Genomic DNA, 26413 nt, shown 5'->3' with positions numbered 1-26413 from the left:
TCATATAGTGAACTCAGTGTAGAGTTATCCACCCTGAGGTCATCACAAAGGACAAGGGGGCACTCTTTTCGTCTGGAGGAAAAGAACTGTAATCTCCAAACACAGAAAAGTTTCTTCACAGTGAGAGCTGTGAAAATATGGAATAGACACCCTCAAGAGTTGGTTCTGACCAGCTCAGTGGATTGCTTCAAAAAGGGCCTGGTTTCTGTCTTAGATACACAGAATATAACTGGATACTAACATTTATAGGTAAAGTTGGGCCAGGGTATATCCAATTGCCTCTCGGGGGAATAGGAAGGATTTTTTTCCCCAGCAGGAGCAAATTGGATCATGCTTTGCTGTTTTTTTTGCCTTCCTCTGGATCAAATGTGGGTATAGGATTATAACTTTTTTTTTTATGGTTGAACTGGATGGACTTTTGTCTTTTTTTCAGCCAGACTATGTAACTATGTAACCATTACAAGTTTGCATTCTTTCAAATCCTGATTAGGAATTAGCCTGCCTATGTAATGCTCCTTTTTAACATAAAAGTACAATTGGAATATTAATGTGATACCAACATAATCATGTGTATGAAAAACTTCAATTTCGTCGAATAAACAGAACTGTTATTTGGAAAGATGCTGAGTGTATCTTTTTGTGTCTGTTCCCTACTGTAGTATTTATTAATTTGGAACCACTAATCCATATGAGGATAGGAGCTACCTATCGATAAAACTTTCAGAACACCACCCTAGACTAAGCTCTGAATGGTGATATTTTAAGACTCCATTTGAAAGTTATAACACTCAACAAGCAAATAAAATCAAACACAACCCCCCCTAGCTTCTTGATAGTTTAATCATTTATTGAATACTAATCAGAAAACATTAATAACGGTAATGCAGGTAGTGGAGTTATTAAAAACTCATACTTGCTATAGGGCTACAATAACGGTTCAATAACAGGACAAACCTGTCTTACCATTCAACATTGCTGGTCCCTGTATGGGTCCAGACTTCACCCGTGATGGTGGCATAACCCATAGGGCTCTTCAGGGTCTGGAAATTATAAGAATAGATCATGGCCCTGTATAGCAACTTGAGGTTAACTACACCAATTTCATTGCAATTGCCAAGGTGAGTATCCAAACAGGCTCTAGAGCCCAAAATAACAGTACAAGCCATCCCCAAAGCATGGGGTCTGAGTATGTTTCCCAAGGTTTTCCCAAAGTTGTACCAATCCAAAAGTACTGCTTCGATTGTTGAAGAAGATTTAAGAATTCAAAGTAAATAAGAACTAGTTGAAAACAGAAACGTCTCCACAAGGGGTAAAGGGTCAATCACCTACAGGACACTAGCAAAAAAGTGAGGTCTCACAACACAGTGGGGCAGGGTTATAGGGGTACACCCAAAGGGAGCATGTCTAAATGCTTTTACAGTGTTCAATCATCTGAAGGTAGCAGTCTATAATTTAAGATCTATGAATATCCAGTCTGTGTCCTGTACTTTAAGATTAAGATGTACTCCCCATGAAAAAAAAAAATTCTTGAAGTACCTTGATTGTGTAACCAATGTTTATACTGGCTGGTCCATGAGCTGCAGAAGAGGTGTAAAGTTGGAGGAGAGGAACTTGACCTTTATGAAGTCATACTCAGCATCCATATCATCCACCAAGGCTGGAGGGTGTGCTGGGGCATTGTCTATCAGAAGAAGGCACCTTTCAGGCAGTTGGTTGGCAGATATTTTCTTAGGGTGGGTGCGAATACCTCGTGCAGCCATTCCATGAACAATAGGCTTGTGCCCCAAGCTTTCGCATTGGCCCTCCACATGACAGGCAGTCTGGCCTTGTTCACTTTCCGTTCCCTGAATGCACAAGGGGTCTGGGAATGGTACACCAGTAGTGGCTTATTTTTCAGATAGGCGCTTGCGTTTGCACACAGAAAAATGCTCAATCTGTCCTTCATGGGCTTGTGCCCCGACAGTGCCTTTTCCTCCTGCGTGATATAGGTTCTGTTCGGCGTCTTTCTCCAAAAGAGCCCTGTTTCATCAAAGCTGAACACTTGTTGAGCGATGTATCCTTCTGCTTTCATGAATTCTGCAAATTCTTTTTTGAAGGCTTCTGCAGCAGCCTTGTCAGAACTGGAAGCCTCACCATGTCTTGTCAAGCTGTGGATGCCACTTCTCTTGCATAATTTTTCAAACCACCCTCTACTGGCTTTACATTCTTCACTTGCTGCACTTGTAAAGGGTTTTTTTTAAGTAAATCACTGTGCAATTTTCTGGCTTTTTCACAGATCATAGCTTCACTAATGCTATCACCTGTCAGCTATTTCTCATTCAACCACACTAACAAAAGTTTTTCCACCTCTTCCAGCACTTATGTCCTCTGCTTGGTTAACATTGTTACTCCTTTTGCCACATCAGCTCCTTTGATGGCAGCTTTCTTCTTCAAAATAGTCGAGATTGTCGACTTCACTATCTTGTACTCCGAGGCCAGATCAGTCACACGAATACCACAATCATGCTTTTCTACAATTTCCTTCTTCAACTCAATGGTTATTTTCTTCACAACCTTATTCTTACCATTCTGGCTCTGCACTTTCTTTTTACCACCATGCTTGCTCTGCACATTCTTGTCACCTTCATTACTGCTCTGCATGTTCTTGTAACGTTCATTACCGCTCTGCACGTTCTTGTCACCTTCATTACCGCTCTGCACATTCTTGCTGCCTTCATTACTGCTCTGCACGTTCTGGTCAACTTCATTACCGTTCTGCACATTCTGGTCACTTTCATTACCACTCTACGCTTTCTTTTTACCAAAATGCTTGCTCTGCACATTCTTGTCACCTTCATTACTGCTCCGCACTTTCTTCTTACCACCATGCTTGCTCTACAATTTCTTTGGAGCCATACTGGATGTCAGGTACAGTATGTGCTAAAAAGCACACAAAAAAGCTTTACAGCAAGTGTGCACAGGATGTACAGTACTGTACAGTATGTGCTAAAAAGCACACTAAAAAGCTTCTCAGTACTGTAAGTGTCTTCACAGTACACTTTCAGTGTCTGTCTGTGACCACAATCTCACCTACAGGAAATCACGACCACGTGTGAAAGCAGGGAAGATGGCCACAGCTCGTGTTCATCAACCGAAGTAGAGTTCGCGAACCGAAGCAAATTTTTGCAAACTCTTCTATTAGCAAACTGAATTGTACATAAACAGAAGCGTTCGCGAACAGAGATATCACTGTGCACACCTTGCTAGAGGCAAAAAAATATCCCCCACACAATTACACCACCACCGCCAGCCTGAGCTGTTGATACAAGGCAGGATCGATCCATGCTTTCATGATGTTTACACCAAATTCTGACCCTACCATCTGAATGTTGCAGCAACCAGTCTGCCCATTCTCCTCCGACCTCTGACATCAACAATGCACTTTCGTCCACAAAACTGCTGCTCAATGGATATTTGCTCTTTCTTGGACCATTCTCTGTATACCCTAGAGATGGTTGAGTGTGAAAATCCCAGTAGATCAGCATTTTTTTAAATACTCAGAGCAGTCCATCTGACACCAACAACCAGGCCACGTTCAAAGTCACTTAAATCCCGTTTCTTCCCCATTCTGATGCTCGGTTTAAACTTCAGCAAATTGTCTTCAGCACGTCTACATGTCTATATACATTGAGTTGCTGCCATGTGATTGACTGATTAGTAATTTGTGTAACCAAGCAATTGAACAGGTGTATCTAATAAAGTGGCCGGTGAGTGTATGCAATCCTTCAAATGAAATTATGAATCAGTGACTATGTATCAGGAGGATGTTGAAAAAAACCAGACAGAGCAGCCACTTGAACCTTGATGGTGCTAAGGGCACTTCTTCTACCCTCAACTGGTGAAAAAAAGCAAAACCCTCTGAAAAGACACATAGAGAAGCTTACAAAGCCTCACAGCAGTAGGTCCCGCTTCCCGACCTCCCTAGTGACCCTTAGAGAACGACTCACCGGAGTCTGGAGCGCTTGGAATGGAGCCCGGAGAGACGGAGATGGGAGCTGGACGGAGGCTGCAGTGACGCGCCGGCTCCTCCGGCACCTCGTGAGAGAGGGATCCGGACGGCTGGGAGACGAGGTGATGCGGCGGGGGCGTGTATGCAACCGTGGAGGATCTCTGGGAGAAGCCGGCCGGCCGCCTGATGAGACAGGGAGACGCCGGCTTACTGTTACCGGCTCCCTGTTGCCCATAACCCCCGGCTTATTGCTGCCTACAACCTCCGGCTTGTTACTGGCTGTGTCTCCTGGCTTGCTGTTGCCTGCGGCCCCCGGCCAGTAGACTGTTCAACCCGGGGAGACCCGGGAGTATTAGGAGACCCACCCTGCATCCCTGGGACGAAGCCCAGAGAGGAAAAACGAGGCATAGCGTGGGAAGACCAGAGGAATCCCCCCCCCAGGACAGAGCTGATGTGAAGGCCCTCCACTCATGCTTGGAGCCACCGTTTTGGGAAGAGAAGGGTGAGTGAGAGCGGTGGGGGGTCTATTGTGTAGTGGACTCCTGGGTGACATTGGGGATCAAGGGGTCAAGGAGGAGAGAGGAGGATTCCCTGGGTTTAGAAGAGAAAAGCCCCAGGTGCCCCAGGAGAGCAAAACACAAGGAAAATCTGCAAACCTGTCTGGAGCACAAACCATAAAGGAGAGGTACACTCCCATCTAGAGCATATAGAAGACAAAAGATATATAGAGGATATGAACAATAAAGGTCCTAAGGGAGCAGGGCTCAAAGGGTCTCAATCAGGCACGATAAGGAAATTTACATCATACGGTAATGTTACCCCAGAAAGGCCACAAGGCGACAGTGCTAAAGGGGAAATGGACACTAGACCCGGAAATAGTCCTAGATTGTCATTGGGTATGAACAGCAGTAGAAGCCAACAAATAGAGGATGGCTTGGGAAAAAAAGAGCTTGATGGTGAACTACAAGTACCGAATAAGAAGGAGATGACAGAAATGTTTCAAAGTTTGGAGAAAATGATAAAACATGAAATGACAGTTATTCGAAACGACTTAGGGCATTTGCTGTCGAGAATGGAAGAAATAGAGGAGAAAGTTAAAACCCAGGCCCAAACCATAGATAATCTAAGGAAAAAAACAACCCATTTGGAGAAAACCCAGAAAAAATTGCTCTATAGGATGGAAATTCAAGAAAATAAAGAAAGAAGGTGTAACCTCAGGATGCGAGGAATCCCAGAGTCTGTAAAAGGGGAAACATTATATGAACTAGTTAATAAAATCTTAAACTCCATAAGAGACAGACCTGAAACAGATGTGATGTGTTCAGAATAGGAAAGTTTAAACAAGAGACTGAGAGGGAAAGATTGAGAGATATAGTTGTCCAGTTCCAGAAATTTGGGGTCAAAAATTAGATTTGGAAGAAGATCAAGGGAAGATCATTAATTAAGTATAGAGACTGGACTATTCAAATTTTTGCGGACTTAACATCAGAGACTCTATGGAGAAGGAGATCCCTGAAACCCCTGTTGGAGCAAATGAGAAAACAGAAAGTGCAATATAGATGGGGTACCTCAGTATCTCTAATAGGCTGGAAAAATGGGGTCACAGCATATCTGAGATTCCCGGACGAACTGAGAGATTTTTGCGATAGACTGGACTTGCAAAGAATGGAGATAGCTGGGTGGGAAGAAGAAGAAGTAGAAGAAAAAGGAGATATGGTTAATACAAGAAAGGAGGACTGGCAGCGGGTCAGGGGGAGGGGGAGGGAGGCCTTGGGGTTGGGGGGAAGGGAGAGGGAGAATTAAGTAAAATATATGCTTTTCTTCTTCTCTCTCTTTTCTCCTCACCCCCCCTCGTATCCCCCCTGTAGAAGTGGAGGTCCCTCTGGAAGCTCCGGTTAAGGGGGGGAAGTAAAGGTATTGCAGAGCCCAGTTGATAGAGAAAGGGGAGCTGGGGTGGTCGGAGGAGAGGTGAGCCGTCCATGGGCGGAGCTTACACCCAACATTTTAAATCAACCGTGGAAACAGTTCCACAAATGATTTGTAGGCAGTTTATAAGCCTAAAAATGGGTATGGGGAAAATAAGAGAGGGGGGGTGGGGGAGGGGGTAGGGGTTACGGGGCTAATACTCTGCAAGACAGTTGGGCCTAATAGGAGGAGACGATTTAGAAGAAAGATAGACAGACTCATGAAGGATGGAAGAAATACAGTTTATAACATATAATGTGAATGGGTTGAATTGTCCTGGGAAAAGATTTAAGTTGTTTAAAGAGTTACATCACAGGGCAACGTCAGTGGTATTTTTACAGGAGACACACTTTGAGATAGAGTCAAACGTGAAACTAAAATCTAAATATTACCCAACATGGTATTACGCTGACTCTCCAATTAAAAGAGCAAAGGGGGTGGCAATAGGCTTGGCAAAGAATATGAGATTTGAGCTGGAAGATAGAAAGACTGATCCGGAGGGGAGATTCCTGTTTTTGAAAGGTAAATTACAGGGAATTGAGTGTACACTAGCCAATATATATTGCCCCAACAAAAAACCGGAGATCTTTTTGAAGGGTCTGCTGAAAAAATTGATTGATTTTAAAAAAGGGCGTTTAATAATAGCAGGAGATTTAAATCTTTGTATGGACCCACAAAAGGATGCAACCTCCCTTGTGCAGAGAGAGGGGGGTAGGTCTCTGAGAGCTTTGAAGAAGGTGATCCACGAGTACCAACTGGTGGACACCTGGAGAATAATGCATATGAAAGACAGAGACTATACCTTCTTCTCTAATGCACATGAGATATACTCGAGACTGGATTACTTTTTGATAGATCATCAACTCATTGAACTGTTGGTTAAAATAGAAATAGAGACAAGAACTTTCTCGGATCATGCCCCTGTCATAATGAAAATAGGATGGGGAAGAAGGTGGACGGGAGGCTTAGGATGGAGGATAAATGAGGCTCTTCTCTTGGATGAGGATATTGCGCAGAAGATCAGGGAAGAGATTAAAGTAAATTTCAAGGAGAATGAGACAGAGGAAGTATCGACAGCTACAGTATGGGAAAGCCATAAGGTATATATAAGAGGAATCTTGATTGCGATGGGAGCAAGGAAGAAAAAAGAAAGAAGAGAGAGGGTTAGTGGACTCCTAAAGGAAATCCTGGACTTGGAGCAGATACAAAAGAAGAAAATAACAATAGAAACAAGACAGAAGTTAAAGGATAAAAAAGACGAGCTAGAGAGACTGATGGAAGAGGAGAGGAGAAGAGTATATAACAAAGTATTAAGTGAAAGATATAGATGGGGAGATAGACCAGGTAAATACTTAATGAGAGCCCTGAATAAAAAGAAAAACAGGAATTATATAGAAAAGATAAAAAGTCCTAAGGGGGAGTTGGTCCACTCAACTAAAGAAATTATTAAAGTATTCACGGAGTGTTATAGAAAGTTATATATCATTAGTCACCAAGGTGCACCAAAAGAAATTAGAGAAGGTATTAACGAAAAAAGGATGATATATTTAAAAAATGCGGGATTACCTAAGCTCAGCGAAACACAATTGAATTTCTTGGACGCGGAAATTTCCCAGGAAGAAATAGAAGCAGCATTAAGAAGTACAGGGGGTGGGAAAAGCCCTGGCCCGGATGGTTATACAGTTAAGTACTATAAAAAATTTAGTGAATTACTGTTACCGAAGCTGAAGAAGTATATGAATGACTTGGGAGGTGGGATGGAGGGGAGGAGGGAATCCCTTCAGGCCCATGTAGTTCTCATTCATAAGGAGGGAAAAGATCCTTCTCAGTGCTCTAGCTATAGACCGGGTGTCGGCAACCCGCGGCTCTTTTTCACCTTTCCTGCGGCTCCGGAGCACACTGCCCACCAGGTGACAGGCAATAGGGTCGGCAAGCCGCGGCTCTTTTAATGTAGATCTTCTGTGTGCCGGGCGCCCGCTGGCAAACATTGGCTGTCAGGATGTAGGCGGGGCAGCCCGGATATAGGCGGGGCAGCGTGACGAACTCCTCTCCTCTCACAGTCCGCCCTGAAGACCAGAACGGCGCGGGAACCCAGCGAGAGGAACGCGCGGAGCAAAGGTAAGTGAATTCACACAATATGGGGAATGAATTACTATGGGGGATGAATTACTATAGGGGGGATGAATTACTATAGGGGGGATGAATTACTACGGGGGATGAATTACTATAGGGGGGATGAATTACTATAGGGGGGATGAATTACTATATGGGGGATGAATTACTATGGGAGATGAATTACTATGGGGAGGATGAATTACTATGGGGGGGATGAATTACTATAGGGGGGATGAATTACTATGGGGGATGAATTACTATAGGGGGGATGAATTACTATAGGGGGGATGAATTACTATAGGGGGGATGAATTACTATATGGGGGATGAATTACTATATGGGGGATGAATTACTATATGGGGGATGTATTTTCAGTTTTAAAAATGTTTCTCTCAAAATAAATTTCAATCATGGTTTTGGTGAGATTTGGCTCAGTTGAAAAAAAAGGTTGCCCACCACTGACCTAAGGCTATGATTGTGATTATGACGATACACTGTGGCCCTGATTAACCCTTTGCTTACTGGGCCCTTAAACCCCCTTCATGACCAGAGCGCTTTTTGCAATATATGCAGTGTCGGATGATTTTTAAATGTTGCAATGGTTTTGCGGCTCCCAGTCTTTTTTTCCCTCTCGGAAATGGGTCCAAGTGGCTCTTTATGTCTTAAAGGTTGCAGACCCCTGCTATAGACCAATTTCATTATTGAACACTGATACCAAGTTGTACGGAAAGGTTCTAGCAAACAGGCTGAAAGAACTAATGCCTGAATGGATCCATGGAGATCAGGTGGGCTTTGTCCCAGGGAGAGAGGGTAGAGACAACGAGTTGAGAACTTTAATGCTTATTCAGAAAAGTAGAAAAGGAAAAGCCCCGGTGGTGCTCTTGTCAATTGATGCCGAAAAGGCGTTTGATAGAGTGGACTGGGGCTTTATGATGGACAACTTGGAAGTGCTGGGGATCGGAGAGAGAATGCGGGAGTGGATAGGTAAATTATATAGGGAGCCCACCGCAATCATTACGGTAAATGGGGAGAGGTCGGAATCCATTGGGATGTCCAATGGAACAAGACAGGGCTGCCCATTGTCCCCCCTGTTGTACGTTTTGACATTGGAACCCCTGCTATCAATAATAAGGAATAGTGGAGCGGTAAAGGGAATCCAGATAGAAAATATAGAACATAACGTAGCGGCCTTTGCGGACGACCTATTGTTTTATGTAGGCAACCCCCGAATAACATTACCAAGTATAATGAAGACCCTGAAAGAATATGGTGAATTATCAAATTTAAAAATTAACCCAACAAAAACAGAGATTCTGAACATCAATATACCAAAGAGCGAAAAAGAAAAGTTACAAAAAGAATTCCCCTTTATATGGAGAGAAAAAGATATAAAATACCTAGGAATAAAACTGGCTACCTCATATAAACAACTGTATAGATTAAACTATATTTCTCTGATAAATGAGACTAAGGATGAATTAAAAAGATTAGAAGGAGGAAATCCATCATGGTTAGGACGTATAAACCTAGTTAAAATGGTAATTATACCTAAAATACTCTATAGATTTCAAATGGTCCCAATTAAACTCCCAGAGGCGTTTTTTAAGATAATGAGAAGAATGTTAACAAGATATATATGGAGTAATAAAAAACCAAGAATATCATATGAAACATTAAGTAGGACTAAAGAGAAAGGGGGAATGGGACTACCTGATGTCAAGAGATATTATAAAGCAGTAATTTTAGCGAGAATATATGACTGGACATTTAACCATAAGGGAAAAAGTTGGGTAAAAATAGAAAACGAACTGAGTGGAATTAGTTTGAGTAAGATGATATGGGTCCCAGCACAATATAGAAGAATTAAAGAAAACACAAGCACTTTCACTTTAAATGTTTTAAGGACATGGGATAATTTACATAAACACATGAAATGGGAATTCAACTCTATATTAATGCCACTTACAAACACGGAGTTTTTTCCTCCAGGAAAGGATGAGATATCAGGGAGATGGTTTAAAAAAGAAGATATCCAATTGAGAGATGTATTGGTAGAGGGGGAATTGAGAACATTTAAAGAATTAAAAGAGAGGGGGGGGGGTATGTTTAATAGAATAGATGAGTGGAAATATCATCAATTAAAATGTTTCATTGGAAATCTCCCAAAACCCTTGAGATTAAAAAAGGAGTGGAATTTGTTTGAAAGGCTATTAGAAACACGTAGGGATGGGAAACATGGTGTTACAAAAATTTATAGGATTCTCACCGAATTAGACACGGACACAAAGTTAATTTTTATAACAAATTGGGAAAGAGATATGGAGGTGGTGATAGATGAGGATCAACAGAATAAGATATTTAGATTGGTACACGAGAGTGTTAGTATGAGAGACGTTGAGATTAACTATAAATGTCTGACACGATGGCATATTACACCGAGCACTGAGCACAAGATGAGTGGGGAGAATTCAAAAATGTGTTGGAGAGGATGTGGGGAGGAGGGCACGGTGTTCCACATATGGTGGCAATGTCCAAAAATTCAGGTTTTCTGGAAGACAATAGTTAAATTAATAGAAATAATAACTGGAAATGACATAGGGTTAGACCCAACCATATGTCTCCTACATAATGTTGAGACAACAGTTAATAAATATAAAGAATCAGGCGTATGGTACTACTTAAGTGCTGCAAAAGGGTTGATACCTAAGTTTTGGCGGAAGACAGAGGTGCCGATGGAGGAGGAATGGATCAATAGGGTAAACCAGATTAGCAGAATGGAAAAATCATACTATATGCAGGAAGACAGGTTGGAAATATACTATTCGCGATGGGAAAAATGGGAAAAATCAGGAATGAAAGAGAAATATAGAAAATTTTAAACTAGGAAATTATTTAAAGTTATTGGGTCTCGAGAGATTAGAAATCTTGCAGAGGGGAGGGAGGGGGTGGGGGGGGGGGTAGAGGTGGGTTGGGAGGGAAAAAAAAAAAAGAAAAAAAAAGCCTCATAGCAGCAAAAATAAGCGTTCCACATGCAATGATAGATCTTGCCGGAAGTAAATGTACAAGCTTTAAACATGGTCAGGATAGCAGAATCCATGATACTTCTATCTCTCAGAACCTAAATGATAACAGCCAAGCTGTCAAAGTCAGCCACTGAGAGGAAGGGTAGAAGATTACCCCTTAGGATAACAGAGCTGGCTGATTTGGTAGAGGCCAAAGAACATGGGCTAACTGTCGAACAAAAACAATGTAACACACTCTGTGTGGCCACTCCAGAGCAAAGAAAATGAATTTAATGCTCTTGCATGCTCTTCGAAGCAGACAAGGCAGTAGCTTTAGTTGAGAAAAGGCATGGATCAGGGCATACTGATACCACAGTGCTACCAGGATGTCTGCTGTATTCTCCATTGTGTCCACTGTTCTGGAGACAAATCTGTCCAACTTCCTTTTGAACCGAGAAGCTAGCAGATCCACATTCGGTGTCCCCCAATGAAGACAAATGTCCTGGAACACCTTATGATGGAGAGCTCATAACCTCAGATTCAGATGTTGTCTGCTGAGAAAATCTGCCTGAGAGTTCTTCACTCTGGGAATGCGCACAATGGAAATGACTGGAATATGAAGCTCCGTCCAGGACAGGATACTTCTGTCAACATCACAACACTTCTGGTACTCCCCTGATGATCGATGTAAAACAACGCTGTGGCGCTGTCTGATTGAACCCAGACCGAATGACTGGTCAGAAGGCTGGTCCAGTGAAGTAAAGACAGAAGAATCTGGCACCAGACGGGCTATTTAAGGGATGCTCTTGCTCACTGTCAGTGCTGACTCGCCTTCAGCTTTCCCTGTGTCCCGAGTGTATCCTGTATCCGATTCCCATTGATGACCCGGCTTATTACTGACCTGATCCTGGATTCTGCCTGTACTACTACCCACTTGTTCCTGACCACGCTTCTGCCTATGCTTCTGTACCTCATTGCCTGCCTCTGACCTCGGCTACCTCTGTGAACTCACTCCTGATTCCGACTTGGCATCCTTCTTCTGAGTGTCTGCTTTGGCTGTCCTTCATAATCACGCCAGTCATCAGAGCATGTTCCTGCCTAAAGCTTGTTGCCATGCTTCCAGAACCTGCAGTACGTGCAGAAAGCCCCCTTTATCCTCGGCTAATCCAGCATGCATCACAACAGCTCCTGGCCTGATGTCCTGCCTGACTTCTTAAACCTGCATTGCCTGCTGCAAGTTCTGTTATCAACACCTGCCAGCAGTTGTATTCCTCCTGTCCCTCTGCATCATCTGTACCACCTTCAGTGGGGCCTGCGCTGGAGATACAAAAGAGGCCAATCTCATCAAGTCTCCTACCAGGTACCTAACATTTGGATTGCTCCAGAGACCAACAACCCTGAACACACAAATGAATCAAAAGACTGCCTCAACCAAGAAGACTGGCATCCATCAGGACCATCTTCCAATGTAAGGGCAGAAGAAAAACCTGCCCATTGACAATGCAGGGGGAAAAAGCCACTAAGACAGAGACATCTTAGTTCAGGGATGCAACCGAATCATCTTGTCCAGAGAAAGACTGGAATGGTCTCATGCCATTAGATTGTTCCCTTTGTGACATGGGGTAGATGTGTTATTTTAGTGAGTACACAGCCGACAGGAACTATTTTTAAGGGCTTGGTAGCCCACTTATTTAAAAGAAAAGCAAATTCAATGATTTTCCACGCAGGCAATCTTCTCCAACTTCAAGAGAAATCCATACACTGGAAAATGCTTATGCCAACTGGCTCATAAGCTCACTCAGCTTCAGTTGCAGTAACTCTCCTGGATTCTTGGCTCTCTAGCTTTTAGGCACAGCACCCTGAGGTAATGCCCAAGTCTGGCCTACGGATGGAATTCTCCTAACACCCTGACAGGAGCCACCCTGACTCCTGGAACTGAGAGCTCAGTCTCTTGGTTTCTGGCTGGGTCCTCTGACCCTTCAATGAGACCATCCATCTCCCCTACTGGGATCAGTCTCCAACTGAGCTATTCTCAGACCGGAGTATATAATGACACCTCACAGCTCTGTACTCAGCCAGATTGCAGATGTCTAGCAAAACCCGGACACAGGATTGAATGTTCCGATTCAGAGCTGCAAAATCAAGAGAAAGCCAAATACACAACTTTCTCTGCCGAGAAACACTAGTCTGGAATGTCACATTCATCCTAAGGCTGCATTCACACTTGAGCGATTTGCAGCTTGAAGCTCCAAAAACTCTCAAAATTAAAAAAAATCAATTGTTCTCTATGGTGCCTGTTAACACCTGATTGAGTGAACAGGCACTATAGAGAACAATTGATCTTTTTTTAAGCTTTAGCATTTTTTGAGCTACAAATTGTTCAAGTGTGAATGCAGCCTAAATGAGAATCTTTTGTCACATTTTCCTATCCTCTCACAGTCACAGAATCTCCTCCTGTAACACCTTGTAAAATCCTCGAGTGGAACTGAGCAAATAGAACTACTTCAAAAAGGTGAATACCACCCATCCCTGCACTAAGCTGTAGTTCCACATTGAAGCCCAACATCAGAACTGAAATTGCCATATTTCAGTCTGCAGTTTCTTCAGCTTCTCCTGAGGCAGGAAGGTCATGGCCAGAAAAGTCATGCAATGTGAAGGCGTATACGAGAAAAACGTATGCCAGTGCTGCATTTCTCCACATTGAAAATGTGCATGAACGTTGCACACTGATGTTTTTTTTTTTTGTTTGGGGGGGGGGGGGTGCAAGTAGCTAGTCCTGCCTAGAGTGCAAAAAAGTCTAGCACCAACCCTGTCTACAGTGTGTACTATCCTGAGTTCAAAGCACCAAGCCTGGTTCTTCTCTGATCTCTCTGCTATCTGCATGAGTCACTGACAGAAGCCGACACCTCAGCCTTCCAGGTAACAGTCAGCCCCCCTCCAGCACACAACAGGTGACTCAGACTCAGCTCTGTGTTTTTCTCTATGAGACTTGTGACAGGAGACACTTTGGGTAGGGGGCCCATGGAACACAGCTCACTTTGGAGAGGTGGGAAGACCCCTGTCTCAGCTCCCCATATCCCTATTATGTGTAAGTCACCCTGTGCCTGTTAGGGGTACAGGGTGATCTGTCCTAATATTGGGGTGGGGGGTTGTTGATTGTTTAATGCCATGTGGTTGCATCCCATTGTTCTATTGTGTGTCTTGCTTGGGAGCAAACTGTTATGGGATGTATGTTTTTGTGTATTGGCTTGGTGGGGGGTGTTTCCAGCAGCCCTCCCTCCTGATGGGACTGTCTGCTGGTGTGTCTCTTGTTACTAAAGGTAGATTGCCCTACCCTGTGTCATTATACAGGGAGGGGGGGTTGTTCCCTTGAATGTATATATCTTGTATCTGTGTTAAAATAAAGTAGTCTATTTCCTGGTTTACTTCAAGACTGGTGTTGTCTAGTCTTGTATGGTCTGCTGTGGTGTCTGTGGTCGGTGTTCGGACAAGGAAGCGGTATCCTAATGGAAATACCCAAGTGCAGTCTGGGGGAGGTTCCATCACAAGCCTGTTAATGGGAGGTGTGGCTCTTCCCTCCAATCAGCAAAAAGATTTCACAGAGTTCTGTGCTCTAGCTCTCTAGTGCTATTTCCTGGCTCTGGGCCCTTGTTTTCAATATCTAAAATCAACCCAATACATGTGAAAAGAAACTAGAAAGTAAGGTCATTGTTTTAAAAAAGTACCACAAAGTGCAACTGCATACCTTTAAATTGCCATTTCTCCCACCACAGAATTTTGGAACCCTATACAAATACAGAGTTTCTAAGATGGTATTTGCATAGGCTCCAGAGTTCCCAAGAGGTCACAATGCTCTGAGGCTTTGTGACTGCATACTTATACACCAATTACTTTACTGTAGTAAGGGACATGTGAAATTGTCTCTAAGAGAGAAAGTTTTAAAAGTAGCTTTACATGGCGTTGGGAGAAACTGAATTAGATTATCCCCTTGGTGGGACTCTTAGAATCTCAGAAACAAAGCTAGGTCAGGAATGTTTGGCCAAACATAAAAAAAGTACATTCACAAAGGTGATCGTTTGTTTTAATTCAATTTCAACAGTGACATTCAGAATTAAATAATGCATGTGTGAAAAATGTGCTTGATCTTACTTACCCTGCAGATACATATCCAAATTTGTTTTCTGATTGGTCACTGAGGAAGGTAGAACACCCTGATTAAAAACAATTGGAGATATGGCTGAAAAGGGAACTCCTTTGTAACATCACTTTGTTAAAAAAAAACTGAAATTCGGGTAAGACTTTTATTAGTAAATGCTGCTATTGTACTATTATGCCAGTTTGGTTTAATAGGCTGCAGATATTATATAGTATCTCAATTTACGGAGATGGCTGTACTACAGAATTTCAGAATCAAAAAGAGATCATGTATGAGACAGTAAAAATCATTATGCCATAAAAAAAAAGGTATTACTTTTGTGAAATAATGTGTATTTGTTTTTTCTAAATTTTTTATAAAACAGTTGCCTTAGCAAAGTGGAAACAAGTTTTCTTATCACAGATAAAAGGGTCAGTATACAATGAAAAAGTTGTTCTTTAAACATTAACTGGTAACTTTGAAATTGACTGTACAATCTATTGTCAAAGCAAGAAACAATTGCTAAAGTTGCAGCCTTTATTTCAGATATAATGGCGTGGGCTTTTGATAATGATCCAGTACTCACAAGACCAGTATGTATTAGTAAAGAAAATGGAAAAGAAAAATCATTACTGCAATCTAACTGGTTCTAATTAACTTTTCACTCATATATGACCATACTAAATGTTTGCTATGCTTTTCCTGCAGATCTGAATGTAATCGAAAGCAAAGAAAGGAACATAATAAGTCAATCAACTCAGATTACAATATGACAAAATTTGGAAACCGAAACAAGTGGCAAGAGAGGTTACCTTTCTAAATTAACAAATTTGAATGATACTTCACTGGATTTAGTGAAAGCAAGTTCTTCATTGTATACACAACTCCTTTATCAGGATATGCTTTTCAAATTAGCTTGAAAATTGGACTCTAATGTGTACTAAATATGATCATGACGGTGGCAATCTTTCGCATTGCTTGTTAGAATGTGAACTTCTAAAACATCTCACAAAGATAATAATCTTTCGCACTGAACATCCAGAATATTAGATTTCATTTAATGCCATATTCACTATTCCTTATGAAAATTATATTTCTATAAGTAAACATGCAATACAAAAATGTTTACCACCAGAGAAAACCACCCTTCCTTGCAGGGAGACAACTCCAGCACTCATAGTGGTGGTATAGGAATAAATGTTATGTTATTTTCAACTTTAATTGTGTAGTTTACATATTTTTTCATTTTCTTAAAAAGCATATAAGTCTGTTAACAAAAGAAAGGGCACACATAGAACACAATAAAATGCATTGCCTCACCTGGAAAATACTTTTGCCACTTTTCCATCATAAGAGCATTTACTGACTGAGTGGCAGAAGAGGAGGCTGATGGCTTCCAGGCCCATGGAGAAGATGAGTGGAGGCCCATTCGACGATCCATTTTGGACATTGATATATAAGCAGATAAAGGGATGCCTGGAGCTGAAGAAAGCTTGTTCTCTGAATAAAGCGCTGACCTAGGTTCAGACATGACTGGATCCAGTGATGACAAAACACTATTCAGCTCAGCTGTAATATGATGCAATGACTGAGTAAGGTGCTTCACTTTCAGTGGAAGACAGTCCATAGATCCGAACGTATCAGCTGCAGAGACTACAGAAAGATGGAAAAGTAGACCAAGTAAAAAATAAATAAATAAAACGAATGAGCACTTAGGTTTATAGTTACTTTAAGAGAAGCTTAAGGAACACAATATCAAAATACATGTTTTGCATACACTGGATCAGTACATGTATGATATCTGCTTATCCTCAAACCTCTACTGAAATGTTAAAATGGAACTCCAGTTAAAAATGAAAAACTACCCTTTATTTCTATGTATAACATAGAAATCTTTTATATTATGCAATTTTGTAATTGCTAAATGTCTGATTAGAAACAGTCTAATCTAAATATTCAACGATTCTCTATCGATCAACTTGTGTACAAACAGCCTCTTAAATTTTTCCCAATCAGTGCCGCCAGCTATAGCCAGCAACAGTCATCATTGTATTTTGATTGCAGGGAGGTCTCCCCACTGTCAGAATACAAGAGCTAACTAAGCAGGGAGGATTCCCCCATCTACATCAAGTGTGTGGATGGGGGAATCAGATCATTTTTTCTCATTCAACCCGCTGGTTGAACAAAAAGAAAATGATCAATGTATGGGCTGCCTTAATTTATATTATTTTCCCATTATAGTCAGGTCCATAAATATTGGGACATCGACACAATTCTAACATTTTTGGCTCTATACACCACCACAATGGATTTGAAATTAAACGAACAAGATGTGCTTTAACTGCAGACTGTCAGCTTTAATTTGAGGGTATTTACATCCAAATCAGGTGAACAGTGTAGGAATTACAACAGTTTGCATATGTGCCTCCCACTTGTTAAGGGACCAAAAGTAATGGGACAGAATAATAATCATAAATCAAACTTTCACTTTTTAATACTTGGTTGCAAATCCTTTGCAGTCAATTACAGCTTGAAGTCTGGAACGCATAGACATCACCAGACGCTGGGTTTCATCCCTGGTGATGCTCTGCCAGGCCTCTACTGCAACTGTCTTCAGTTCCTGCTTGTTCTTGGGGCATTTTCCCTTCAGTTTTGTCTTCAGCAAGTGAAATGCATGCTCAATCGGGTTCAGGTCAGGTGATTGACTTGGCCATTGCATAACATTCCACTTCTTTCCCTTAAAAAACTCTTTTGTTGCTTTTGCAGTATGCTTTGGGTCATTGTCCTACTGAACTGTGAGTCCAATGAGTTGTGAAGCATTTGGCTGAATATTAGCAGATAATATTGCCCGAAACACTTCAGAATTCATCCTGCTGCTTTTGTCAGCAGTCACATCATCAATAAATACAAGAGAACCAGTTCCATTGGCAGCCATACATGCCCACGCCATGACACTACCACCACCATGCTTCACTGATGAGGTGGTATGCTTAGGATCATGGGCAGTTCCTTTCCTTCTCCATACTTTTCTCTTCCCATCACTCTGGTATAAGTTGATCTTGGTCTCATCTGTCCATAGGATGTTGTTCCAGAACTGTGAAGGCTTTTTTAGATGTCGTTTGGAAAACTCTAATCTGGCCTTTCTGTTTTTGAGGCTCACCAATGGTTTACATCTAGTGGCGAACCCTCTGTATTCACTCTGGTGAAGTCTTCTCTTGATTGTTGACTTTGACACACATACACCTACCTCCTGGAGAGTGTTCTTGATCTGGCCAACTGTTGTGAAGGGCGTTTTCTTCACCAGGGAAAGAATTCTTCGGTCATCCACCACAGTTGTTTTCCGTGGTCTTCCGGGTCTTTTGGTGTTGCTGAGCTCACTGGTGCGTTCCTTCTTTTTAAGAATGTTCCAAACAGTTGTTTTGGCCACACCTAATGTTTTCGCTATCTCTCTGATGGGTTTGTTTTGTTTTTTTCAGCCTAATGATGGTTTGCTTCACTGATAGTGACAGCTCTTTGGATCTCATCTTGAGAGTTGACAGCAACAGATTCCAAATGCAAATAGCACACTTGAAATGAACTCTGGACCTTTTATCTGCTCATTGTAATTGGGATAATGAGGGAATAACACACACCTGGCTATGGAACAGCTGAGAAGCCAATTGTCCTATTACTTTTGGTCCCTTAACAAGTGGGAGGCACATATGCAAACTGTTGTAATTCTTACACCGTTCACCTGATTTAGATGTAAATACCCTCAAATTAAAGCTGACAGTCTGCAGTTAAAGCACATCTTATTCGTTTCATTTCAAATCCATTGTGGTGGTGTATCGAGCCAAAAATGTTAGAATTGTGTCGATGTCCCAATATTTATGGACCTGACTGTACCTTTAAATCTGTTACACAATGCATGCCAGCAGCATAAGCAAATTTGGCTCTATTTCAGTGTTCACTGATATCATCCTAACATAGCTCACACAGTGGGGGCTTGTTCAGGCAAGCATACAGGTGGCTAGAAGACAAGAAGGTCCCTACTACAGGGATGATGCTCATTTACAGTTCAACAATCAAAACACAAGTTAGGTGACACAGTAAGCTGCAATTTGAATAGTGGCATCCCTTAGTTTGCAAAATGTTGTTACAGAGACTTCTGAAACACAACACAAGTCTAGTATAAGGCTTTTTGCAGCTAAATCAGTTTACATATTCTTATTTCAGCTGTGTATTCAGGCTAGAGTTCTACCTTAACTCTTTCCACTAGAATGTTTAAAGGCAGCACACTTGATTGATTATTCCAGCCACTTTAAGGTGGATCTGGCCACATTTTCGACTTGAAAATTGAACAAATGTTCCTGAAACAAATGTTTTTGAACAAAATTCTTCTAGTGTATGGCCATCTTTTGCTTTCCCCAGCCATGTTACAGGACAACACATGAAAGGAGAGCAACACATAAGAGAGAAATCAAGCCTTTTAAAGATCACTGTTGCTGTCAACTTTTTTTTTTCTCAATCAACTACTTTTCTCACCTAGACCACTTTTACCTACAAACCAAAAAGGAACAACTATGGGAACTAGATTTGTCCCTAGCTATGCTAATTTATAGATGGGTAATTGTGAACAAGAATGCATCCTCTCCAAGAATCCATACCACCAAACACATCTACTTCTACAAACGATATATTGATGACCTAATCCTGATCTGGCATAGTGACCCTGAGAAGATCCCAGGCTTCATCAATCATCTCAACCAAAATTACTGGGGCCTCAACTTCACTTACCATACACACCCAACAACCACAAACTACCTGGACATCACGATCACCAATTTCACAAAAAAAATTACAGCAGTAGCCATCTGGACTTCAAAAGCTGCCACCACAAGCCCTGGCCGAAGAACATACCCTTCTTTTAATTTAGGAGACAAAGAAGAAACTGACAAGGATTTCCTCCCTCAGTCACAAATCTTCAGATTGAGGTTCAAAGCCAAAGGTTACCCTGACCAACTAATTGAGGGAGCATTCAGGAGAGCTAAAAATACTTCACCTGAAGATTGCCTCAAACCATCTACCTCAACGGGCTTAACAAACCTCGTCACAGTGCAACTTTATCACAAGGTACAATACAGACCACACCTTCATTAAATAACCCTCATCCTCCCCAAACATTGGCACATTTTGCAATCGGACCCTTATAAACAACCCCCACCTTCCGCAATCAATAAAGTGAAACCTTGAGGATAATGCACCAGGCTGGTGAGCTATCTTTCTAGGATGCAAGAATCCTCTGGGGAAAGAAAGTTTAATAATAAAAAAAAAACCCTGAAAAGAGGAAAATCACTTCTGTTCACCTATCCTAAAGCATACAGGTCCAAACTACTTGAACCGGGTGGGGGCTCCTGCAACTAGATCGGTAGCCTAATAAAAAATAAGGTACTGGCAAAATTGCTCCTGCTGCTAGGCCAAGGAAGTAGAAATAACCAAGGCTGACAGGTAGCTAGCACTTTTATATTTGAATACGATCTTTGTGTTTCCTGTTTTAGGTGGGCAGAGCCACTCTCTCATGTGTTGTCCTGGAAGACTACTGGGGAAAAGTACTTTTTGATGTTAGCGTCCAGGGTCCTGCCACAAATAAAAGTTCAATGCGATAGTCATGTAAGCAAAACAACTGAATTACATGTATACACCAGCAGCGGTCATATCCCTATATAGAGGTTCAAACCAGCCAGCTAAAAGTCTGCAAAATGCTTGCAGAGGTAGGTATGAGTTGAAGGGCAGAGTCACCAGAAATACTCATGAACCAGTTGAGCTAGATGAGAGTCAGAGGGTACACAGAAAAAGTGACCACCTGCAGGTGGGACACAATGACCATTAGGCTGTCTCCACTGCAAAGCGGTGTCCCTGAGTGGAGGCTGTTTGGTGTCCCTTAGAGTGCCAGCCATGATTGTGAGGATAATTAATGCAAGGCTGCTGTTAGCATCTTGGTGCTAGCTGTGGAAGGCCATGCCTCAGCGGTCCCCAGGAGAAAAGCCACAAAAAGGAATGGAGCTAGATACATGTGTACTACAGCTACGTCATTAAAAATCCAGTCTAAGAATAAAGGCCGCCCCGTCGGATCATTTCTCGGGCGTGTCGGTTGAAACAATAAGCCCCAGAAACACCGGCAAGCGGTGGGAGAATGTCCCGCCACTACTAAAAGAGATCCAGTGGCTAATGAGCCGTTTTCATCAGAAAGCTGGCTGTCAGCTGGAAAAAAAAAAAAAGATATCAGGGTTACGGCTGTTACCTTCAGCCATAACCCCAGTAAACCACTTGCTGATCTTAGAGTATATATATGGCAAATGGAAAATGTTATCAAAACTTAGCTGAAGAAAAGTGACATGTTTTCAATATTAATAATGGAGTATAAAAAGATGTTAAAAATACATTGAAACTCACATCTGTGCTTATCCATACTCATTATACTGCTGGTGTCATCAGAGTCACTGACATCAAATGTCACAAGCTTTTTATTTCTTCTTCCTTTCAGTGCCTCCTCTTCAGACACCTGCATGGGGTTAAGAAATGAAAGAGTTAGATCGCTCTGAACACTTTCACAAATGAAAGTGGATTTTGACATATTGTTATACAAATTCATATGACAGTTTTGGAGTGCTCACTCAAATTCTGAGTTATTTCCTGTTTCACCAAAATATACAATTATTTATGAAAGCAACCATAGTGTTCTGCATATCATCATTGTCTTGAGTAAGGAGCCATCTATTGGGTGCTCACTGCAATTGCATCTGTTTCTATTATATCTGTCAACAGGTAGTGTCTTGTTAATAAAGATTATCCATCTACCACTGCAGCCATTTTAGCTTCCTGAAGAACACCAGTGAAGGTCTCCTTCATTCTCCCTTTGATACATATATGCCTGTAAGTTCATTCGTAGTGTTTGTTAAAGACATGTATATTTCCAGATGTAAATAATGTGACAGAGCTGTTTACAAGAAATAGAATAAAAAATAACGCTGCGTCTGTCAGATTTGTTAGCTAGCTGTTGGCTAACCATTAGTAAGACACCATAGTGTATAAGCTCTTCACTATACTCTAACAGTAGATGCCAAACTCCGTAATGTACCAGCATGTAGTATGTGTCAGTTCACACTATTGTGACCTGAAAGTCGCGCAACTTACGGTGTGGCTTTGCCAGGTGACTTTCTGGCAATATGATTTCTACTTTGATGTGACTTGATGTGAATTTGAAGCAACTTTCATGCCATGCAACTTTGCCTGTGGCCAATGAGAACATCAGCTACAGGTATTCCTCATTATTTTTTATTTTTACTATCTTTAACTTTTTGGAACAATTAGAATTTCCTGGAGTGGGAGGGGTTCATCCTTCCCCCTCAAAGCACCTCGTCCCCATGTTGATGAGGACAAGGGCCTCCTCCTCAAAAACCTGGTCTGTGGTTGTGGGGGTCTGCGGGGGGGGGGGTGTGATATGGGAATCTGACAGTCAAAAACTGTTGTTTTGTGATATGAGGTAGTTCGCGATTCATCTGGGGGCACTCTGGGTGCTTTTTAAAAGGGGGCTTTCAGATTCCGATAAGGCACCCCCCACAACCACAACCCAGGGGTGTGGGGGAGAGGCCCTTATCAAAATGGGGACAAAATGCTTTGGGGGGGGGAGTAGCCCCCTGTCCCAAAGCACCCCCCTCATATTGATAGCACATGGCCTGGCATGATTCAGGAGGAAACCCCCTTTCTGACCTGCAAGCTTGGATAAGGGTCTGGTATGGATTTTTTTTCCCCAAAATTTGTAATTGCCGCCATTCAGCTGTCAGCGGGGAACCCCGCAAAAAGCACTGCCAAAATGGATCAAACTCACACTGCATTGGTATGCACCAAGCTGTTCGGATCCAAATCACATCAATATAGATGAGGATCCAACTTGGATGCGACTTCCATTAAAGTCTATGGGCACAAGTTGGATAGAAATCACCTTGAAGTAGTACAGGAACCTCTTCAGTAGGAGCGACTTCAGTAGTGCTAATTAAGACAGCTCTCATTGACTAACATGGGATTTGACATATCATGCAACTTGGGGTCTCACAAGTCGGATCCCAAGTTGCAGCAGTTTGAACTGAGCCTAAGAGTTTCTTTCACATCTGTTTTTCAAAAAAAAAAAAAATTAACCCATTTCTGATAATACAAGGCACTAAAACACAAAGAGCATTCTGTGCAGTGTGTGTGTGTGTGTGTGTGTGTGTGTGTGTGTGTGTGTGTGTGTGTGTATATATATATATATATATATATATATATATATATATATATCCATCCTTGAAACGGTATTCATATCCATGAAAGGAAAATAATAATTGGCTTTCAAAAATTTTCACAAGTAAATATCTGAAAAGTGTGACAAGCATTTGTATTCAGCCCCCTTTACTCTGATACCCCTAACTAAAATCTAGGAGAACCAATTGCCTTCAGAAGGCACCTAATTAGTGAATAGAGTCCACTTGTGTGCAGTTTAATCTCAGTATAAATACAGCTTTTCTGTGGAACCCTCAAAGGTTTGTTAGAGAACATTAGTGAACAAACAGCATCATGAAGGCCAACAAACACACCAGACGGGTCAGGGATAAAATTGTGGAGAAGTTTAAAGCAGGGTTAGGTTATAAAAAAATATCCCCAGCTCTGAACATCTCACATAGCACTGTTCAATCCATCATCCAAAATTGGAAAGGGTATGGCACAACTGCAATCCCACCATGAACTACATGGCAGTCCACCTGAACTGACAAGCAGGGCAAGGAGAGCATTAATCAGAGAAGCAGCAAAAAGGCCCATGGTAACTCTGGAGGAGCTGCAGAGAGCCACAGCTCAGGAGGAAGAATCTGTCCCCAGGACAACTATTAGTTGTGCACTCCACAAATCTGGCCTTAATGGAAGAGTGACAGAAAGAAAGTCATTGTTGAAAGAAAGCCATAAGAAGTCCCGCTTGCAGTTTGTGAGAAGCCATGTGGGGAACACAGCAAACACATGGAAGAAGGTGCTCTAGTCAGATGAGACCAAAATTGAACTTTTTGTCCAAAAAGCAAAACACTATGTGTGGCAGAAAACTAACAGTGCACATCACCCTGAACACTCCATCCCCACCGTGAAACATGGTGGTGGTGGCAGCATCAGGATGAGTTTCTTCAGCAGGGACAGGGAAGCTGGTCAGAGTTGATGGGGATATGGATGGAGCCAAATACAGGGCAATCTTAGAAGACAACCTGTTAGAGTCTGCAGTGGCGGCATGCTTTAAACTTCTGCATTTGACGCTTTGCATTGCACTTGGTGATGTAAGGCCTGGATGCAGCTGCACAGCCATGGAAACCCATTTCATGAGGCTCTCTATGCACTGTTGTTGTTCTAATCTGAAGCCCACGTGAAGTTTGGAGGTCTTTAGCTATTGACTCTGCAGACAGTTGGCACTTCAGCGCACTGTGCGCATCAGCATGTGCTGACCCCGCTCTGTCATTTAACGTGGCCTACCACTTTATGGCTGAGTTACTGTTGTTCCCAGTTGCTTCAAACTTTGTTATAACACCACTAACAGTTGACCGTGGAATATTTAGTAGCAAAGAAATTGCACAGATGGACTTATTGCACAGGTGGCAACCTATCACAGTACCTCGCTTTGAATTCACTGAGCTCCTGAGAGCGACCCATTCTTTCACAAATGTTTGTAGAAGTCTGCATGTCTAGGTGCTTGATTTTATACACGTGTGGCCATGGAGGTGATTGGGACACCTGAATCCAATGATTTGGAGGGGTGTCTCAATACTTTTGGCAATACACACACACATACATACACACACATTGCCACACACACACACACAAACTAACAAACAAACAAACACACAGCTCAAAAAAATTAAAGGAACACTTTTGAAAACACATCAGATCTCGCTGGGGAAAAATATCATCATGCTGGATATCTACTGTATACTGATATGGACTGGGTAATGTGTTAGAAACATAAGGATGCCCCATTGTTTGACAGAAATGAAAAATTATCAACCTACAACAGACTCAATTCAAAGACATCCCAAAAATCAAGGAAATAAATTATGCAGCAGGCTAGTCCATTTTGCTGAAATTTCATTACAGCAACTCAAAATGGTACTCAGTAGTTTGTATGGCCCCACGTGCTTGTATGCATGCCTGACAACGTCGGGGCATGCTCCTATTGAGACGATGGATGGTGGTCTGGGGTATTTCCTCCCAGATCTGGGCCAGGGAATCACTGAGCTCCTGGACAGTCATAGGTGCAACCTGGCTGCGTCGGATGGACCAAAACATGATATCCCAGATGTGTTCTATTGGATTTACATCAGGCGAGCATGGGGGCTATTCAATGGTATCAGTTCCTTCATCCTCCAGGAACTGCCTCCATACTCTCGCCACATGAGGCCGGGCATTGTCGTGCACCAGGAGGAACCCAGGACCCGCTGGGTCCAAGGATTTCATCCCGATACCTATTGCAGTCAGGGTGCCATTGTCTAGCCTGTAGAGGTCTGTGCGTCCCTCCATGCATATACTTCCCCAGACCATCACTGACCCACCACCAAAACAGTCATGCTGATCAATGTGCAAATGTCCTTTTGTCTCTTTCGGTCAGTTGATCATGTCAACTGCACTTACGCCTTACACCTGCAAATCATGTACTGTTCCCATTTTTTGTCTAACCCCTGTATATGTGTGTATATATACAAGGAGCGTTCACGTCAAATTGGGACTTTTAAATTTATAGGTATAAAAAGGGATGCTAGTGTGAAGTTTGGAGGTGGGAACATCATGGTGTGGGGCTGTTTTTCAGCATACGGTACTGGCAAACGTCATATGAGCGAAGGAAGGATGAATGGAAAAATGTACCAAGACATTCTTGATAAAAAATCTGTTGCCATTTATCAGGATGATGAAGGTGAAGCAAGGGTGGACATTTCTGCAAGACAATGATCCCAAACACAAAGCCAAGGAAACTCTCAGTTTGTTTCAAAGAAAGAAAATAAAGCTGCTAGAATGGCCCAGCCAATCACCTGACTTGAATCCAACAGAAAATCTATGGAAAGAACTAAATATAAAAGTTCACAGAAGAGGCTCACAGAAATTTCAAGATTTGAAGACTGCAGTATTAAATACATTTCATGCCCAGTGCCAGTAGTACAGTGTCAGTGC

General features: G+C 42.1%; 1 protein-coding gene across 3 annotated transcripts in view; it reads right to left on the bottom strand.

Annotated features, from left to right (window-relative positions):
* The window catches only part of CEP164 (centrosomal protein 164), a 157025-nt gene that overhangs the window by 9662 nt on the left and 120950 nt on the right, over nucleotides 1-26413 (bottom strand). For all 3 annotated transcript variants that reach the window (XM_089678613.1, XM_089678614.1, XM_089678615.1), the window contains 3 exons: nucleotides 21638-21746; nucleotides 16526-16858; nucleotides 15224-15281 (listed from right to left, as the gene is read on the bottom strand). In XM_089678613.1, coding sequence (XP_089534739.1) covers nucleotides 15224-15281; nucleotides 16526-16858; nucleotides 21638-21746 — 500 coding nt within the window. The remainder of the gene's footprint in view (nucleotides 1-15223; nucleotides 15282-16525; nucleotides 16859-21637; nucleotides 21747-26413) is intronic.

Source organism: Staurois parvus, unplaced genomic scaffold (assembly GCF_062004578.1).
Source record: "Staurois parvus isolate SC_StPar_1 unplaced genomic scaffold, SC_StPar_1.0 ptg000207l, whole genome shotgun sequence".
Taxonomy (NCBI): Eukaryota; Metazoa; Chordata; class Amphibia; order Anura; family Ranidae; genus Staurois; species Staurois parvus.
This window is presented reverse-complemented; position numbering and strand designations above follow the sequence as displayed.